Source organism: Physcomitrium patens, chromosome 9 (assembly GCF_059467195.1).
Source record: "Physcomitrium patens ecotype Gransden chromosome 9, ASM5946719v1, whole genome shotgun sequence".
Taxonomy (NCBI): Eukaryota; Viridiplantae; Streptophyta; class Bryopsida; order Funariales; family Funariaceae; genus Physcomitrium; species Physcomitrium patens.
This window is the reverse complement of record NC_143418.1, coordinates 2,838,940-2,857,587: the sequence shown is the minus strand read 5'-3', so window position 1 is coordinate 2,857,587 and position 18,648 is coordinate 2,838,940. Positions and strand designations below refer to the sequence as shown.

At 29.5% G+C, this 18,648-nt stretch overlaps 1 protein-coding gene across 1 annotated transcript; it reads left to right on the top strand.

The window, feature by feature from the left end:
* The first annotated feature begins 15,794 nt into the window (after positions 1-15,794).
* Positions 15,795-18,436, top strand: LOC112287144 (uncharacterized). Its single transcript, XM_024529892.2, has one exon. The coding sequence runs from the start codon at positions 16,630-16,632 to the stop codon at positions 17,848-17,850; it is 1,221 nt and encodes a 406-aa protein (XP_024385660.1). The 5' UTR covers positions 15,795-16,629; the 3' UTR covers positions 17,851-18,436.
* Positions 18,437-18,648: the final 212 nt, after the last annotated feature.

Here is an 18,648-nt window from a genome sequence, read left to right as displayed (position 1 = left end):
GAATACATGCCTTTTTTCTTTTTCTTTTTCTTTTTAATTCTTATTTTTTGAATTTTTGAATTTACGGAGGATGATAACAAAGACCAATGTTTGGTTATTTTCTTCCTCTGAAGGACAATTATAAATTTTGAATTATCTGTGAAGACGTTTTATCTGAGTGTAAAGAAAGTTTTTTATTACATGATATGATGAATGATTAATTCTAAAATGTTTCATCTTTTATCATTTCTTGCTTTGCCTTAATGAAGCTTGCCCATTGTAGAAAGTAACGATATTATCTCAGATAATGAATTTACAATGGATTAATATTCAAGTTTACTTGCTTCACAACCAAAGAATTTTTCATTAATGTGGGTGAAAGTGGGAAGGGGAGTGTGGGTTGTTTCTCCTATAAAGAGTTGGACAAATAATTTAATTGTAGCTCAATTATTAGTCTTCTGGTAGAAAACAATATCTCTACTATATTGCTACAATTGTGTGTACATTAAGAAGTAGTAAATGAGAAAAAAAATGTGTTATCAAATCAATACTTAGATAAATAGGGAACTAACAACATAGTGCCAACATATAATATACTAAGGGATATAACTAGTTAGAATAGAAAAATAAAGAAAATTAAAGAGTAAATAATGAAAAAATAAATAAATAGATGAAACATAATTAGAAAATAATATTATTATATGTACATAGAGTCACATTTGGCTATTTTTAGTCTTATATTAACTATAAAATTAGTACTTTGTAGGAAACATTCTTTACTAAAACCAAATATGTTTTTGATGTATATATTAATATTTTTTTAATGACTTCCATTGGTTTTCTTGAAAGATTTATTAGATAACATCTTCTTGGTTTGTTCCCTACAAATGTCTTCAAGTAATATACTTACCATCTTCCATAGAAGCTTTGCAAAGAATTAAACAATTTATCTACATAAAAAAATAAAAATTCTCCTCATAGTTTAAACACGATCCATAAAGATTCAAACATACCATCATAATTTGTTGTTTGATTTGCATTTGCTATATATGTGTGTGTATATATATATATATATATATATATATACACTTTATCATGGTATATTAGAATTTTTAAGAAAAGAATATTGAATAAAAATATCTTTGCCAAATAAAACATTTATTTAAAACAATGATACTATGAAAAGTAGTGAAAATAATAAAAATAAGGTTATAAATTGATAAATAAGTGTTTATCTATATTAAAAATAACTACATCAATAACTCAAACAATATTATTTATAGCTAACATGGAGTACATATATACCTAGCAAAATCTAAGGTAATCAAAGAGATAATTTTTCTACAATTACTTTCAAGTCTTTTTTAATGTTGTCATTATAACCAACTAACTTTATCTATGCTTGTATTGCAATGCACTTCTCTAGACTTATAATCTTTGTCTGAATATCTATTTTCAATTCTATCTTAATTATATTACTTGTACTTAATGATCTTAACAACTAATAAAATATATATTGATTATGCAGTCTTGATTGATTAAGGAAGTTATTTATTTTATACCAAGTTTTAAATGGTCACTATGTTGTTTCTACCTTGATAGCTGCAGTTTAGATGAAAATTCAATAAATAATTGTACAAATTAAAAAATTGGATGCATGTAGAGGTAAAATAAATCAAAATTAGAAACAATAAATGAATATCTAAGTAATTTAGTTATGTCTCTCTCTCTACATATATATAATTATAATTATAATCTTATTAATACTATATTAACAAATAAAATGACAATAGACCAAATTGAGAGATTGTGGTATTTATTAAAGAAATGACTTCCATTAACTTTAAGTTAATTTTATGTATAAATTAAATTAGATGCTTAATTTTATAAATAAATATAATTTACATGTTTATAATTTTTATTAAAAATAAATCTACAAACTTGTGACTATGTCATATGATTGATGGTATTATATGTAACATAAAATTACAATAACATATTTTATTGTAATTGTTTTAAATGTATCAATTTCTTAGTATATGACAGATTGTGATCTTTACCAATAATTACACCTATATATTACTATTCTTATAGACTTAATTTGATATTTGAAAAAACATTAAGATAAGTTATGGTTTGAAGTTTATAATTCTTTCAGTATAATTTTATTGACAAAAATTTATATAATATGTTTTAATTTAATAAATTCTAATTTTTAAAATAAAATCTTGTATAATATTACATAAATTATATCAATTTCGATCATTTTTATTTTACTCAACTTTTTTTAAAATTATTGTTTTTTTTCCTTCTAATAACATAATATTTATATAAATTCATTACTTTTAGAATTCAGTCATGAAACACACGAAGAGCATATAGTAGACATAAAATTATACCAATTTTTCAACAAGTATTGTTAAAATTTCAAAGCGGAATATATCACGGCTAGTATTTGCTATTAAGATAAGAAAAAAAACAAAAAAAAAAAAAAAAAAAAAAAAAAAAAAACACACATACACTTATATTTGGCAATAAAATTTAGCCATAAAATATAATGAATACAGTTATTTTTTGGGTCCACAAAATTTTCAGCCAAAGTTAATATAAATTTCATTAATAAAAACACTGGTGTGAATTTGAAAAAATAAATTCTGATCTGCTGATATACAATAGGAAAATTAAAGTTTTCTTATTATTATTTTTTTCTTTATTTAAATGCTATATATTACTGCTTTATCTAGCAAATTTCAACTTCCTTTCGTAAAAACATGGCAACCACAAAATATTCGATCTATGATTTTTAAAGTAATGCTTGTTAAGTTATTATGAATTAATAAAAATTAAAATGCTTTAAATGTCTCTAAAGAATTTTAAGACATTTTAAGTCATTTTAAGTCATTTAAAAATCTTTAAATGTCATAAAAATTAAAATGCTTTAAATATTTAAAAATCTTTAAATAGAATAAAATAGTAGTTACAAAAGAAAAACTACTTGGATTTTGTTTAAGTAAAAGATAACTCTTATTTTAATTATGTATTATTATAGAATATTTGTGTTTGTTTACTATTAGAATTCTTTTATTTGAGTTGGGTCAAAGACCATCCAAGTAGCATTTATAGACTAACAGACAAAGTTTGGATAAAGAGACTAGTTAGTAATACAGATATGAAATTGGTTTTAATAAAATTGTACATAAAATATAAATACATATCCTTAAATGAAAAAGTTAAAAATGAAATTATATTTTAAAAGTATTATCTATATATATATATATATATATATACACACACATTGTAGTGATTATATGCATATGGATCTATAGTTGTCTCAGCTCTTAATCTAATATTTTGATTCGAAGTTTTAGTTTTTTAACTATAAATATAATTATGTTTGTTTTAAAAAGATGGTAAAGGTTTTCTTATTTAATTAAATAAAAATTACACTTATTTGGTAGCTATATTTATTATTAAAGATAAAATATTTTTTATTATTATATAAAACTATTTACATATATAATTAATACAATATCATAAAATTTTAGTTTTTAAAAAATGTACATATTGAATATTTAATAAAACAAGTAGAAATAGAGGTATAGATGTAAACTTTTTGTAGTAAATTTAGGTTGTCTAAATCAATATATAAATACAATCCTATATTTTGACAAAGCACATTTTAATAATTAAAAAAATAGTATATTTAGTTCTAGATAGAAATAGTTTTCTTATTAGAATTCTTTTTGGAAAAAACCAGCTCTTGAGAGAAAACAAACAAAATTGTTAAAATTATCAACTAAGATGATATATGATTGAGAATATGTTGATCAAATTCAATAATTCTAATTTCACACACACAAAATAAATAAATATATATATATATATATATTTAGAATTATATATTATAAGATGCCTTTTTATAATTCGGACTATTAAATCTTAATTTGAATATGATATTAATATATTAATTTTATTATTTTTTATTCTTAAAAAAACCTATTCATTAATTTTTAAAAAATACTATAACTTAGTACTAAAATTGACATTTATATCTTTTTTAAGGAGACAATAAATATGTTTTGTACATAATTCCACTCATATGGATAGTCACATTCTACAATGTACAATAATCATTCAAATGCAATTGATTAGCCATTTAAAAGTCAAAAACAAATATATGTATCTATCTATATATATAAATGACATGGTTGTAACATTACAACCTTCTACATGTAGTTACATTTTCTTTGGACTTTAGGATAATAAAATATTGTGAAACAATATCTTGTTTATTTATATGACATTAATAGGCTTATAGAGATCTAATGATGACATTGCAGTGCTATAATTAAAATACATTAGTCAAAGTTATTTTATCATAAAAATCCCATAAAATAGTGATAGAGAAAATAATCATAAATTTCACAAAATTATTAGTAACCTAAACATTACCACAAAATAATAATAATAATAATAATAATAGGGAGAATCCAAGTTGTGGTAATCAATTAGAATCTCTGGTATTACCAGTGAACATATGCATATGATCGTTGCTAATAGTAATAAAATGAAAATACCTTGCCACTCCAAATTTCTATAGATTTCTTTCTAAATAACTCTAATATTATTATAATCAGCATAGAAAAAGCTTCATCTCAATCCAAAGTCTTTTTTGAGTATCTGAATTTTATAATCTAATGTAATTTAACCAAGAATGTACTGAAATTTTTTCACGTAAAAGTTGGTATACTGAAAATATCAGTATTCTGATAACCATTGGTTAATATCTGGAAAAGAAATTAAGTTCTAAATTCAGAATTAGATGAAAATCATTTATTCTTCTTTCATGAATCTTCACAAATAATGTGGACTGTTAAACATCAGTATTTAGACGAAATCACTTTTTTTTTTTTTTTTTTTTTTTTTTTGTTAATATGTCATATATTGAATTCAATCATAAATATATATATATATATATATATATATATATATTACAATTTATTAAGTACAACAACCCAAACAGCCATTTATACTATGAATTTGAAGGTATAAATACAGAAAATGTATCTTTATTTTTGAGTATCAAGATTCAAATTTGTTTAAATATATATGTGTATATATATATATATATATATATATATATATTTTAATGAAATTTATTTGACACTTTAACACCTCAAGAGAATTTTGCAAGTTCAGACGTGAAACTTCAAAGATTTAATCTAGTTTTTTTCATTGACATTATGTATATGAGGTACAAAAGTAAGTTTATCATAAATACAAATAATTTTCTAGAGCAAATCACATATCCAGATTATGTTTTGTACAGATGCTTTTTTAAACATCAGAAGAAAAAATAGCTTTTTAAAGAAAATGGGTTTTATTATACAAATATGTAATTTGACATCTACAATACTTATCACACTAATTTCTGTTTTAAAAACACTTACGACTTATTCAAGCATATTTATTTATTTATTTATGTTTATAAAGAGAGATAGAGAGTTAAATTAGTTAGTTACTACTACTAACATAAAACATAATATTCCACAGATTATCATAGTCATGTTTTTATCGTAGCTTTCTTGTAAAAAAAAAAAAAAAAAAAAAAAAAAAAAATGAAACATATATTCCTTTTTTATTTCTCATCACAAAGAAAATATCTTTTTAATTTCACTTCATACATAACTATTTTTAAGAAATAAATTAACTGATAGTTTTCTTTAAACAATAGAAAAATTGTATTATATTACTAAAAACTTCAATAATCTTTACCTTTTCTTCAGTTTATTGAATTTTATATAAATAATATGAATCTTTGGATTTATTTACAAACTCTTTGTAGTGATTTTAATTCTTGTGCTTCAATTGTTTAAATTCTTACTGTATCAACAAAAGAATTATTAAATAATTATTAAAATAAAAAAGGAAAGAAATCATAACATCCTTACGTTTATGTTTTCATTTTACCAGTTCTACAAAACCTATGTCATAAACAGCACGTCAAAAATACACTCATAATTTATAATGGTACAAATTGGTACATATTTATCAGCCAATTCTAAAACTAGTTTTAAATAACAATAATGTAAAGTTCCAAATATTTATGGAAAATATCCTATGTTTCTGTGTGCATATATATATACCAATAAAATCATTGTGAGTCAATGTCCACCAGCTATAATTCAGAAGAAAAATAGACTAAATAAGCTTCACAATCATTTTTGTATTATATATATATATATATATATATATTTATACACGCACCCATACAAACATACAAGGCTTTCAATTCTACTATGATTGTTTAATATTGTACATCCATTGACATACCAAGTTATAAAAAATAGCTCTATCTATCTATATATATATATATATATATATACACTTTACAATGCAAATTTGGGGTGTTGAGCAAGGTGTGCATGGCGAATAATATTTATTTAATAGCTTTCATACTCTTTCAAACTTTGTGTATTGCTTTACGGTACTTTTTTATTCCTATATTGACTTCTTAGTTTCCTGTCCTGGATTTTATTCTGTTTTCTGCTTGATCTTCATATGAGTTTGATTTTCATTGAAATGAAAACTTATGTTGACTAATTTTACTACTAATTAGAGTGGAGCAAATTAGTGACTGTTGAAAGAAGTCATTGATGCAATTCTAGTTTGACTCAAATAGTCATATATCAAGTTGAGATTATGATGTTTGTGCAAGTTAAATGTTTTTTCAATTTTGAATTAAATTGACGTTTCCTTTAATAGTAAAATAATTGAATAATTATCATAAAATGAATTTCTTAAAAAGAAAAAAGGATCATTCTACGAATTACTAATTAAATACATTTATTACATCCAAAACCTCATCCTTGTTAACTTTTTTCATTTATCAAAAAGAAAGTTTGATAAAATTAAATTTACTTTTGCAAGAACATGCTATAATTGCAACATCATCAATTTTCTTAGATGATAAATCATGAGGAGAAGACAATAGGGAAATTTATGTTGGTTTTAATCATTTGAAAACACTGAATATTTGATCATTTTGTTTTGTTTCTGGGAAATCATACAGAAGATAATAATTAATACCTACATGCTTCATAAATAAATAAACTAATAATTTTTTAATGCATTTGATTACAACTTCCATTAATAACAGGTTGTTTTGCTTGTATCTCAATATTTTGAATGTATGTTGTACTTAAAAATTGTGTTATGTGAATTGTACATGTATATATCTTTAAACACCCTAAAATGTGTGTAATTTGTATATAAATATACGAACTTTAAAAATAAAGAAAAAACCAAAAATAAATAAATAAGTAAACTTTACAACAAGATTGAGAATCTTCTTCGTACACTTCTTAACAAAATATGATGAAAGTACATAACAGGACTTTATTTCTTGTTTTTGTGGGTCAACAAGGTTGACTTAGATCATATATGGAAATTTAACCCAATTTCAACATCAAGGGCATCATCACTTGTCAATCCAACACTTGTGGGTTAAAACATCATCTTGGCTTTTTATTTTTATTTTTATAATGTACATATAATTGCCACCAAGAGTACCCCACTTGGTAGTTCACCCATACAACTACAAAAAGCATTCTTTCAAACACAAGTCTTATCTTGTTGTAGGTGTGATTCACACAATGGTTCTTTTTCTATATTAAATCAATTTTTTTTGGAGGAGATGGAAAGAACAAAATAAAAAATACTTTTGTGCACATCATGTGTGCATGAAAAAGTGCCCTACACAATACAACTTTGGCAATGTGGAGATAGATGAAAAATAGAGTCAAAGACCATAGTTGTGTAGGATTGAATGAATTCTATCTTTATAGAATTGCTCTTTTTGGTTTTTGTGTAGGTCAAAATGGTCAATGGGAGGAAATCAAACTCCTAAGTTGTATTTTCAATGGCTATAAAAAATAAATAAATAAATAAAAGGGTTGATGAAAATGGTGCATAGCTTGTGGTGTTTGGAGCTTCTTTTGCACATTCTATGACATTGTATGCAAAAGCTTTGTACGTTTCAACATGTAAGTGGTCACTCATTTGTACACAAGATAAAACAAAAAAGTACAAACTCTTTTACTTAATCAAATATAAAAAATATATATTAGTTAACCAATTTATTATTTAATTACATATAATAAAAGAATAATGGGTTAAATATATAAGCACCCTTTTTGTCCTGTACTCTAGACACATGATTTCATAGATCACTTTTGTATCAAGTTTGATTTTTGTAGTGTTGCTTTCTCTGATAGATTTTGCAAGGACTTTTAATTGTTTTATTTTATTTTATTTTATTTTTTGAAGAAAATATCACAGGGAATGGTCTTTAATTCCCAGGTGATGTTTGACTTGGTTTGTTTGAATTTGCATGTAATTTAGCATTCAAGAGTTTCACAACATGTAACATCTACTACTTCTAAACATTTTATATAGTTTTAAAACACAAATACTGCATGAAACTTTGTTTGTTTGTTTGTTTGTTTTGTTTTGTTTTGTTTTTTTTTTTTCTTCATCTTTGTATTAATTTCTCGAGCATTTACAATCATATATGCTTAAATGATATTATTTTTTAAAAAACATTACCTAGTTTAATAAAACATGATCTGTTCAAATTCATGAGTATAATTTATAAATTGTATAATTCACTCATGTATTTAGTTATAAAGTATATATTATTATATATTTTTACATACTTTTCATAATATGTTATTATTGAACTTTCTACTAACACATAAAAAAATATTTTTAGAATGTAGTACCAATAAAATAGATTCAATATATATATATATATATATATATATATATATTATTGCATCAGAAGAATGTATTTAAGAATTATGTGTTCTAGATAAAAAAAATTGTCTTCTTTGTTGATAGCTTATAGATTAGAGTCCAAAATTGTAGTACTTACTTACAGTTGAAGGTGAATTTACAAGGACTATTGCTTAAAAGCTTTGTTTTTGAAATTTTATTTGCATGTATTGTATTTATAGTGTTACTATAAAAATAGAAAAATTAACAGGGGATTTATAACAGGATATTTAATAATATTATATTTTTAAAAAATTAACATTCGAAAAGAAAAATTTACATTTGGATTCATACCTGTATTATAATATTAAAATATTTTTATGAAAATAATACAATACTCTTTCAGTCTTTGTACGATTGAGTATTGGAATATTTTTTCATGTGGTTGGTGTACATCTATCATAATCTATGTATGATATTAAAATAAAACCTAATTGATTAATGCACAAATTCATTAGTTCAATTAATAACTACGTACTTTTTATTAAAAAAATATTTTATTTTCTTATTTTGTTTACGAATATGTATATATATATATATCTAAATTATTAAGAAGGCAAAGAATAATTCAAAATAATATGATAAATTTAAGATGCTTTAATAAAGACGAATATTTGATTTAATTTATTTTATTTTAATGTAACCTATTTTCTAACACATTTGAAACAGAAATGAAAAATCATCTTTGTAGCTTGACCATTTAATTTCATATGTCTATCATCATGATATTCTAACTTCTTTTTTTTCTTTTTTTATTTTATTTTAATAATTTAAGTTTAGAAGCATAACTATTCTTTAATTTCTTTAAATTAGATTCAATTTTTCCACAAATTTGCACAAATATATCATATTTGAGTCAATAATTTATACAAATATAATTTTATTTAGTCTTATTAGAATTGAAACAATGTTATATATCAGACCATTATTAGACCATTATTAGACCATTAATTTAAAGTACCAACTAAGACATTATGTCTTAAAATCTCTAGTTATTTTTTAAGCAATGCTTAAATTTCATCAAAAGTTTAAGAATCCCTTCTGCATACAACTTATTTATTTAAATCAATCCTTTATTTCATTTGAAGTTATGTCATAAGATGTTTTAAATTAAGTTGAAAAATTGTAAAATGCAAACCCTTATGTATTTTTAGTACACATATTTCTTGCAAGACCTTTATTTAATTTTTTAACATCCATCAAGCTACTTAAAAAAAAAAACAAATGTCATCCAAATAATTCATGGTTTGTAACTTAATAAAAATTCAAGTAAATGAAATTTTCCATAAAACTGGCCATGGAAATTGAGCATGTTTTTCATAGTAAATTGATAGAATGTGATGGCTATTGGTTTATTAGAACTTATGTCTTTGCTTGTAAGCATTACTTCTTATTTCTCACATTCAGTAATTTAGATTTTCAGGCTATTTCTTGAGCATGGTACAAAATCAAAGTGTATACACACACACATACACACACAGACAAATGAATGAAAGAGAAAGAAGCATAAATCAAGTAGAAATTTATAATAAAATAAAAATAAAAACATGATGAAAATCAATAATGAAACATTGTTAGCATTCACGGACACACAAGTTTCACAAACATACAAAACTTGCACACCATTGCATTTCATGGGATATAAACAACAAAAACAGCAACAATGTTGTGATGTTTTGTTATCTCTACTTTCAGTTTTGTTACAACTCACACTTCTTACAAATGTTTCTAATCACATGTTTACAAGTTTTTTTTTTTTTTCTTCTTCTTCTTCTTCTTCTTCCATGGACCCCCCCCCCCTCTTCCCAATTCCAAGTGCGCATAAATAGAGATGGGTGCCAACTAGGACCACCACCAATGCCACATCAGCACCACCAATGCCACATCAGCAAGGGGGGCCATGAAGGTGTAGGGTTGGTGCAGTGGAGAGAGAAGGGCCATCTTGTCATCCATTTTGGCATCCCACCAAAGTAAAATAAAGCACTCTCTTGAGGCCGCAGAGTCCCACCACCACCCCCCAATAATGCACCGTCCCCATTGTACTTCAATGCCAAGACCCATCAACCATTGCTTTTGGATGGATGAATATATACATGGATGAATGGATTAGGGTTGGTGTTTCTTCATTCCAATCCTCTTCACCCCCTCCCATGCTTGGAGGTGCAAGTGAGTAGAATTGAGTCACCACCATGATGAAGGGCTTGCTGCTTGCATGGTCCATAATAATGCAATAACTCATTTGTGGTCTCCAAAATCCCCATCCATGGATGAATGGATGAATGGATGGATGAATAAATGAGTGGTCTTCCAATAAACCAAAAATAGGTATTTACATATAAATATTTTATTAGTATTAGTATTAGTATTAGAGTTGTATTAGTTTTTGAGTTTTTGTGATGTTTTTTTGTGTGGGGTTGGGTGAGTGTAAAGAAGAGATTGCAAGAATGAACTGGAAAACTTGTGCCTCTCTAAGAAGCATAAATATGCTATTTTCTCATGCTTGATCATGTTGAAGATTGGGGTCAAAGTAGGAGAGAATGTTTTCCTCAGTAGTATAAAAAATAAACCCAATGAGTCCCCTCCTTGTACCATGTCATGAAGTTGACTAACCCCACAACCTTGAATCTCAATGACTACTTTTCTTTACATAAACACATACAGTTCAGCCCATACTGTTGTCTCTCTCTGTGTGTGTGTGGGTGTGGGTGTTAGAGAGTGACATTCAGTGTCTCCAAAACTGCAAACCATTTGAATTTGGCCTTTAAGTGATGGATGAGTCAACCTCTTCCTGTTACCATATGTTTGTGTCTACATATACACACACACACACACACACACACATACATACATACATACATACATACATATTGTATATATACATACACTATATACACTATATATACACTCTATACAATATATATATATATATATATATGTGTGTGTGTGTGTGTGGAGCAATGAAGGTGTGGTCAAAAGCATTGAGGGTCAAAAAGGCAGAGAGAAAGAGAGAGAGAGACATTGGGGGGGAGGGAGGGGGGTCAAAAAGGCATTCCATGGCGAATCCATCAAGGGTTTCAACAATGGGTGCCACCAATCCATATGGAACAGTCATCATCACCCAAGGCACACACCACTCCCCCCTCCCCTCTCTGCAATTCAGCCCCACCATCCTCTCTCTCTCTCTCTCTCTCTCTACCAGCTCAGCCCCTCCACCCCACCAGCTCAGCAACCCCTCTGCCCGTTCCCTACCTTGCCTAGCCCTGCCCGAGCCCCGGTCCGGGCAATATGCGTTGACCAAATTAAACGACCAACGTTGACAGGTGTACGACTGCTGGGTTGACCGGCGGGTATTGGATGAAGAAAGAGGATGAGTCGAGAGAAGATGAATGAAGTATGAACGAATGTCGGACTCTCTCTGGAGTTGGATGCTTGATGAATGCTTTTTCTCCTTCTCTGTGTTCGTTCATCCAGTGAACCTTGAACATATTGGAAGGTATTCATTCATCCATTATATTCATCCAATGAATGTCCTGTCCTCTTTCCAATGGTGAGTCCAATTACATTGATAAACAAGTGTCCTTAAATAAATATATATATATATATATATATATATATATATTGACAAACATATGTTTTAACAACATTGCAAAATTACGCTGTATTCTGCACAACTAAACATATAAGTAACCAAATGTACTTTTGTTTTTAATATTTAAAATATTGAGAATTTAGTTTATAATTTTTAAATTTTAACTTGGTTCAAATCTAACATATTTGTACACTGATAATGACTTGCTATTAAATATTAATAACAAAATAAATCTTGTTCAAGCACATCAATTCAGAATTACTAGAATTTTGTTTACTATACTTGCATACTAGTGATCATGATTACATTTTGTATTAAAAAGATATACATTCACACACATATGTATGTATGTATATATATATATATATATATATAGATAGATAGATAAATATATATAGATAGATAGATAGATAAATATATATCTATATATATCATCCTTTCCCTTTCTTTCTTTTTAAATAAAACCATACCATCAGTGCAATGATAAACTGAATATTTTTTTGCAATAAGACAATTGACTCATGATTGTATATTTGTCGATTTGTAAAATTTACCAGTAATTTTATATGTGATTATATATATAATTATAATTATAATTATAATTTACCAGTAAAAAATTGAAGTAAATATAATTGTTTTACCTGTACATTATATAGTATTTAAACAACTGAATTAGTAGCAAGCTGTAATATATATATATATATATATATAGATATATATATATATATGATTTCATGACAATATTTTCACATTTTAAAACTCTTTACTAATCAGGCTAACTATTAAATTTTACACATTTGGTAGTACATAATTTATAATAGAGTGTCTTATGTTTTAAAATATGTACACAAAAAACACATAGAAAGCAGTAATATGGGATTAACACACAAGAGTTAATTGACTACGAAGTTTTAGTTAATTCTTGAATGCAAGTGATAAATGCATAATATGCATAAGAAAAATATTAGAAAACATTACATTTTTTTTCTTCTTTCCTTCAGTAGCAACCATATTATTAGACCCTATGCTTTTATTTTCACAATCATGAAAAATCATGTGGAACATAGATATTTTCATACTTGGATTTCAAGTGTTTATATTAATATTTTTGTTGTTCAATATTTATGCACTATATTGAAAAAAATGTATAAATAGCAATTCAACATTTTCTAAATATTTGTATACATTTTCGAATTTAAAAATATATAATAGGTTTTCAATAAAATGAAGAATTTCTAATAATCAAGAATGGTAAAAATCAGGAAAATTATTTATTTATTTATGTATCTTTTTGTTTTTCTGGTGTAAAATGGCTTTTTAATCATTCAATAAGAATCTCAGGTGCTTAATGTTTAGAATTATATGTATGGTAACAATTTCATTTCAGTAGTTCTACAATATGTCACTGAATATTTATTAAATTCCTTACTTTTTCACATGAATAGAAAAAATTAAGTCCCTTTATTTGATGATTAATTAAGACATAGATTTAGAATAAATTTGATGTGAATATAAAATTTTAATAGAGTTTTTTCCAATTAACCTTAGTAATTTATCTCAATATAATATGTGGATGGAATCAACTAAAATTGTTTGATTTTTATAAGATGCATCATCTACTCTCAATACACACAACAAACTTTTTATGTTACAAAAGTATTGCATATAAAAATCATTCAAGAAAAATTTAGTTTTCGTTTAAAATTCAAAGCTTACTATTTGTTAACCTGTTTAAAAATGATTACCTATTAGACTTCATTTGGTTGTTGAGAATGTAAACTTTAGTGTACTTTCTGACATTCTTCTCATAGACAATAATAACAGACTTATTTATGATTTTCTAAAACAACCTGAAATATTTTGAAAGGTAAATTTTGTTTTTTAAATTTAAATATAATCTAAAACATTAATTTAAACATAATCTTTATACAAGTATTTTTTTTTGTTAAAAAAATAATTGAGATGAGATAACAATTTTTTTCCAATTCGGCTTAAAATCCAATTATTTTAACATGTTATATTTACTATATATATATTTTTTATAGTAAATCTACATTTGTTTGGTTAGAAGTGCACATGCTCTTTGTTTCTCATTCTATGTAGAGAATTATAAAATGTAACAAAACTTATGGTATGTGTTGTTGCAATACTTGCTTCAATACGACTTCGATTCAATTAGGATATATTTGTAAAACAAAAATTTCATGAAATGAAGCTGTGCTAAAATTTGAAAAAACTAAAGCTGAAAAAAGAATTTATATTATGCTAGAATTGTGCTAGGGACATTATGAATCCAATTCTGTTGACCTTAAGTATAATTTTCTAAAATATAGAAGAGCCATAAAAGCTTAGTATTGAAATCTAATATGTTGCCAAATATATTTAGGAAATATAATAATAAATATTTAAATAATGAAGATAAATACAAAATACATAAATAATCAAGTTTTGCATACGACCCTAAAAATTCAATTTGTAGTTAATTCAACCTAACAAATTATCATCCACAAGGATTGAATTTAAAGGATAATGTTTTGCCTTCTTGCTTGTTACTTGTCCATTGCAAGGACATTAGACTAGCAATAAAGCAAGAATTTTGCATTAAAGAAAGAAATTTAGTTTGGTGTATTGGTTGCTAAACTAATTCAAGCTATATACAATTTTTGAAAATATTTGATTTTTCCTTTGGTTACTGCTACCTATGGATTGCCTTTCTTTAGATTATTCTAATCACTTTTGAATTTTAAGCTACAAAATTAAACCATCAAGTTGAATTTTTTTGACTTGCCTAAATTATCATTTACAAATGCTTTGATTTTAAAAATTCATTTTCCTTGGTGCCTAGCATGGAAGTTGATTCTTAATAGCCATACTTCTATTGGTCAAACATATACTTTATCAATCGAAAATAAAATTTTAAAAATTAAAAATAGAGCAAAAAAATTATCTCTAATATACAAAACATATCATCAAAATTTACACAAACATCTGTAAACAATATATATATATATATATATATATATATATATATAGTTCATTCATGTTTGGCCAATGAGAAGGCTTCTCAATGTCTTTAGTTTATACTTAAGCTCTTTCATATTATATATAATACATATGCTTATATATGACACATAATTTATCAGAAGTATAAATTAATCTCAAGGAATACAAACATATATCTATATATATATATATATATTCAATGGGACCCAACTTTCCAACAGCACCACCACAAAGCCACGAAAGTGAGTATGCATTCATCCATGCATCCATGATTATTCATTTAACAATGGTATCATCCATCCACATCCATGTTCATTCATCCGTCGGCTCATCATTCTCCATGCCTGCGACGCTCATGCAGCTGAGCCGGGGGGGGACCGTCTACATAATGCGGCGGAAAGCTTCGCCTCGAGTTGCTTCGCTAGAAGAAAGGGGGGATCGAGGTCGCCAATGCTTCAATCTACACATCACGCAACGTAACGCCACGCAACGCAAGCCCCGCATGCTGCCCATCGCTTGCGTTGCCTAAGAAGGGTTAGACCGACAAACCAACGGAGCCCCGAGAAGGAGGAGTAGGAGGCTGTCAACCTTGATTTGATTGTTTCCAAGACCAGACAGACATCACGGTGGTCGTCGCTGTTGCGGTTGGTTTAGAGTGCTGGATTTGTGAGGTCCAGGCCCGCTCGTCGCGCGAGCGTGAGCACTGGTTCTGTGTTTGCGTTGTGAGGGTGGTGTGGTGGGAGGGGGCGGAGAGTTGGTGAGCAATTCTGTGTTGGTTCGGCCCCCTGTGGTAGTGTTGTTTACCGCTGCAGGCGTTCAATACCAACAGTGTACGAGACTTGAATTTGCTTGGCTCAGTGAGGTGGTGGATTGTTCGCCTGCGAGTGGTGAGATTTTGAAGATAAGGAACGATTTCCTGTTGCTTGCAGGTGGTCTCTGTTCGCGTGCACCGCCTGATCAAGTGATCTCCGAATTGGGGGAAATCTCCGTTGACTGTTCCAGTGTCGTTCCCTCAGTTGATCTAGCCAAATTCTAGACTTGCGTTGCGCTTGTAATTGTATGTTGTTGCTTTTCATGTGTATTTTGGGAGCAAGTGTCGCGAATACGTTGATTTCAGACGAGGTGTAGAGTGAGGATAGTTGCAGCTCAATCAAACAGTGCACTGCAACTGGGTGTGAATTTGAAGTTGAAGATACAGTAGGTGTGTACCCAAGTAACCAGTCATGCATTTGCCGCTTCAGCACCAGGCCCGTCTAGCCGGCAGCTTCGACGACGAGAATGAGGAGCTTGACGCTCAGTTGCAGGCGAATTCGGCCTCCCATTCGCATTCGCACCACTCACAGGAAGACGACGCTTCTCAGTCCCAAGGCAGCAAGGGCAGTGGAGGCGACGCCGCTGTTCCTGATGGTGCCCCGAAACCCAAGAATCTCCCCTGCCCACGATGCCAGTCCATGAACACCAAATTCTGCTACTACAACAACTACAGCGTCAACCAGCCACGCCACTTCTGCCGCAATTGCCAGCGCTACTGGACCGTGGGTGGTACGCTACGTAACGTCCCCGTCGGCGGCGGATCACGCAAGAAGCACAGTCGCTCGCGCAGCCGCAGTGATCCTTACTATCGTCCCGAACCCAACCCATCCCACGACTCCGACGGCGAAATGGAGCAGATCGGCAACCCTCTCCACCCTGGCCTTGCTGCAGCAGCCATGGCGGGGATCATCCCCCAGGACATAGCGAGCTTACATTCTGAAGCTGGCTTTCCAGATTTCGGCGAACTTTCAGAGGCACCTTTCCATCCTAATAAAATCTATAGTCTGCTCCAACTTGCTCTCCTCCAAAACGAGGGCATGTATGGCATTCCAGGGATGCCATTTACGGTGGGGAATCCTGATCATGAACAGGCAGAACTCCATCAGCTCTTCCAGGGGCAAGCTGCATCTAACCCCGGCAATCTTCTGACCGCTGCCGCGGCGATGATGTTCATGCCAGAGCTTGACCCAGCGGCTGTAGCCTTACTCCACAAGGCCACGCTCTGGGCCGAAGCACAGCAAGTGCAAGCGATGGCGAGACGACAAACAGCGCAGTCGGCTCCCCCTTGGGTCGAGGAGCGGGAATGCAAGCCTACCGTGAGCGCACACATGAACCGAGAGATTGCCGCCATGGAGGAGCTTCGTCATCGTCAACAAGCCGCTGCGGGGTCGCACAGAAGGCCAGGTTTTTGGGAGACGGCCCTGATGCACAGCAGGCCGAACAAGCGACAGGCCTGGGACGGGACAAAGCCATCGCTCTCTCCCCCTTCCGTGCAGCACGGTAGCGCAAGCACTGTTGACGAGGAGTCAGGAAACCCTGTCAATGCTTCCGGTTTCTCACACAATTACGACGACACTTCGTCATGGGGTAGTGCAGGCTTTCATCCCGGCCCGGACTTATATTACCAGTAGATCGATGATGGCAACCATTGCACTTGTCAAAGTGTCTTTGTGGTTCAGAACCGGATGCCGACGTTGCTCGAGGTCAAGCGGGGAAGTGAAGCTCGTGTACGATGCTTGCCGGATATTCATGGACGGGGATTCATAGTTGGTTTTGTATATAGCTTGTGTTATGTACATATATGCCCTTCTGCTGCATACATCGACATAGAGTTCAGAGTTGAATGATCTCCCCGAGACATGATCATGTCTGCTCGTGCGTTACGAATCGATACGGTGGTTGCTCATGCTTTTGTAACGCGTGGAATTTTCAAGATGAGATTACAGCGATCGGTAGTGTGGATATCTTGTCCACGACGAGCCGATAATGCAGAAGAGGCCGTTGGACGGAACAAGACAGATTGTATCTTCCGGCGCAGCTAGCGTGGACTGGGCGAGTGTAAGTTTGACATGACTTGGTTTCGGATTCTCTGACGCAGGAGGTTGTGAATGAATCCACCTTCCCGTGGTGAGTTGGAATTTTTGATCTGGAAAAAAAATGATTGTACTGTAGTAGCTTTTGTATCTCAATTTTTAATGCTTAACAATCATTGCACCATCTCGCTGTTTTCCTCTTCGCTTTTCTTTCTGTTTTGCTTTCTCCTCCTTTCTCACCTTTCTAATAAACAGCATAAATGACATTTCAAAACATCTTGAAAGTATGAGTTATGAATTTAAAAAAAAAAAAAAAAAAAAAAAAAAACTTCAGTGGAAAGAAACGAAAACATAGGCATCTATTAAACCGTCCTTCTGCTTTATTGTAGCAAAGGT

What these genes read in the sequence shown, in the direction of transcription:
- LOC112287144 (XM_024529892.2), top strand. Translation starts at nt 16,630, where the DNA reads ATGCATTTGCCGCTTCAGCACCAGGCCCGTCTAGCCGGCAGCTTCGAC.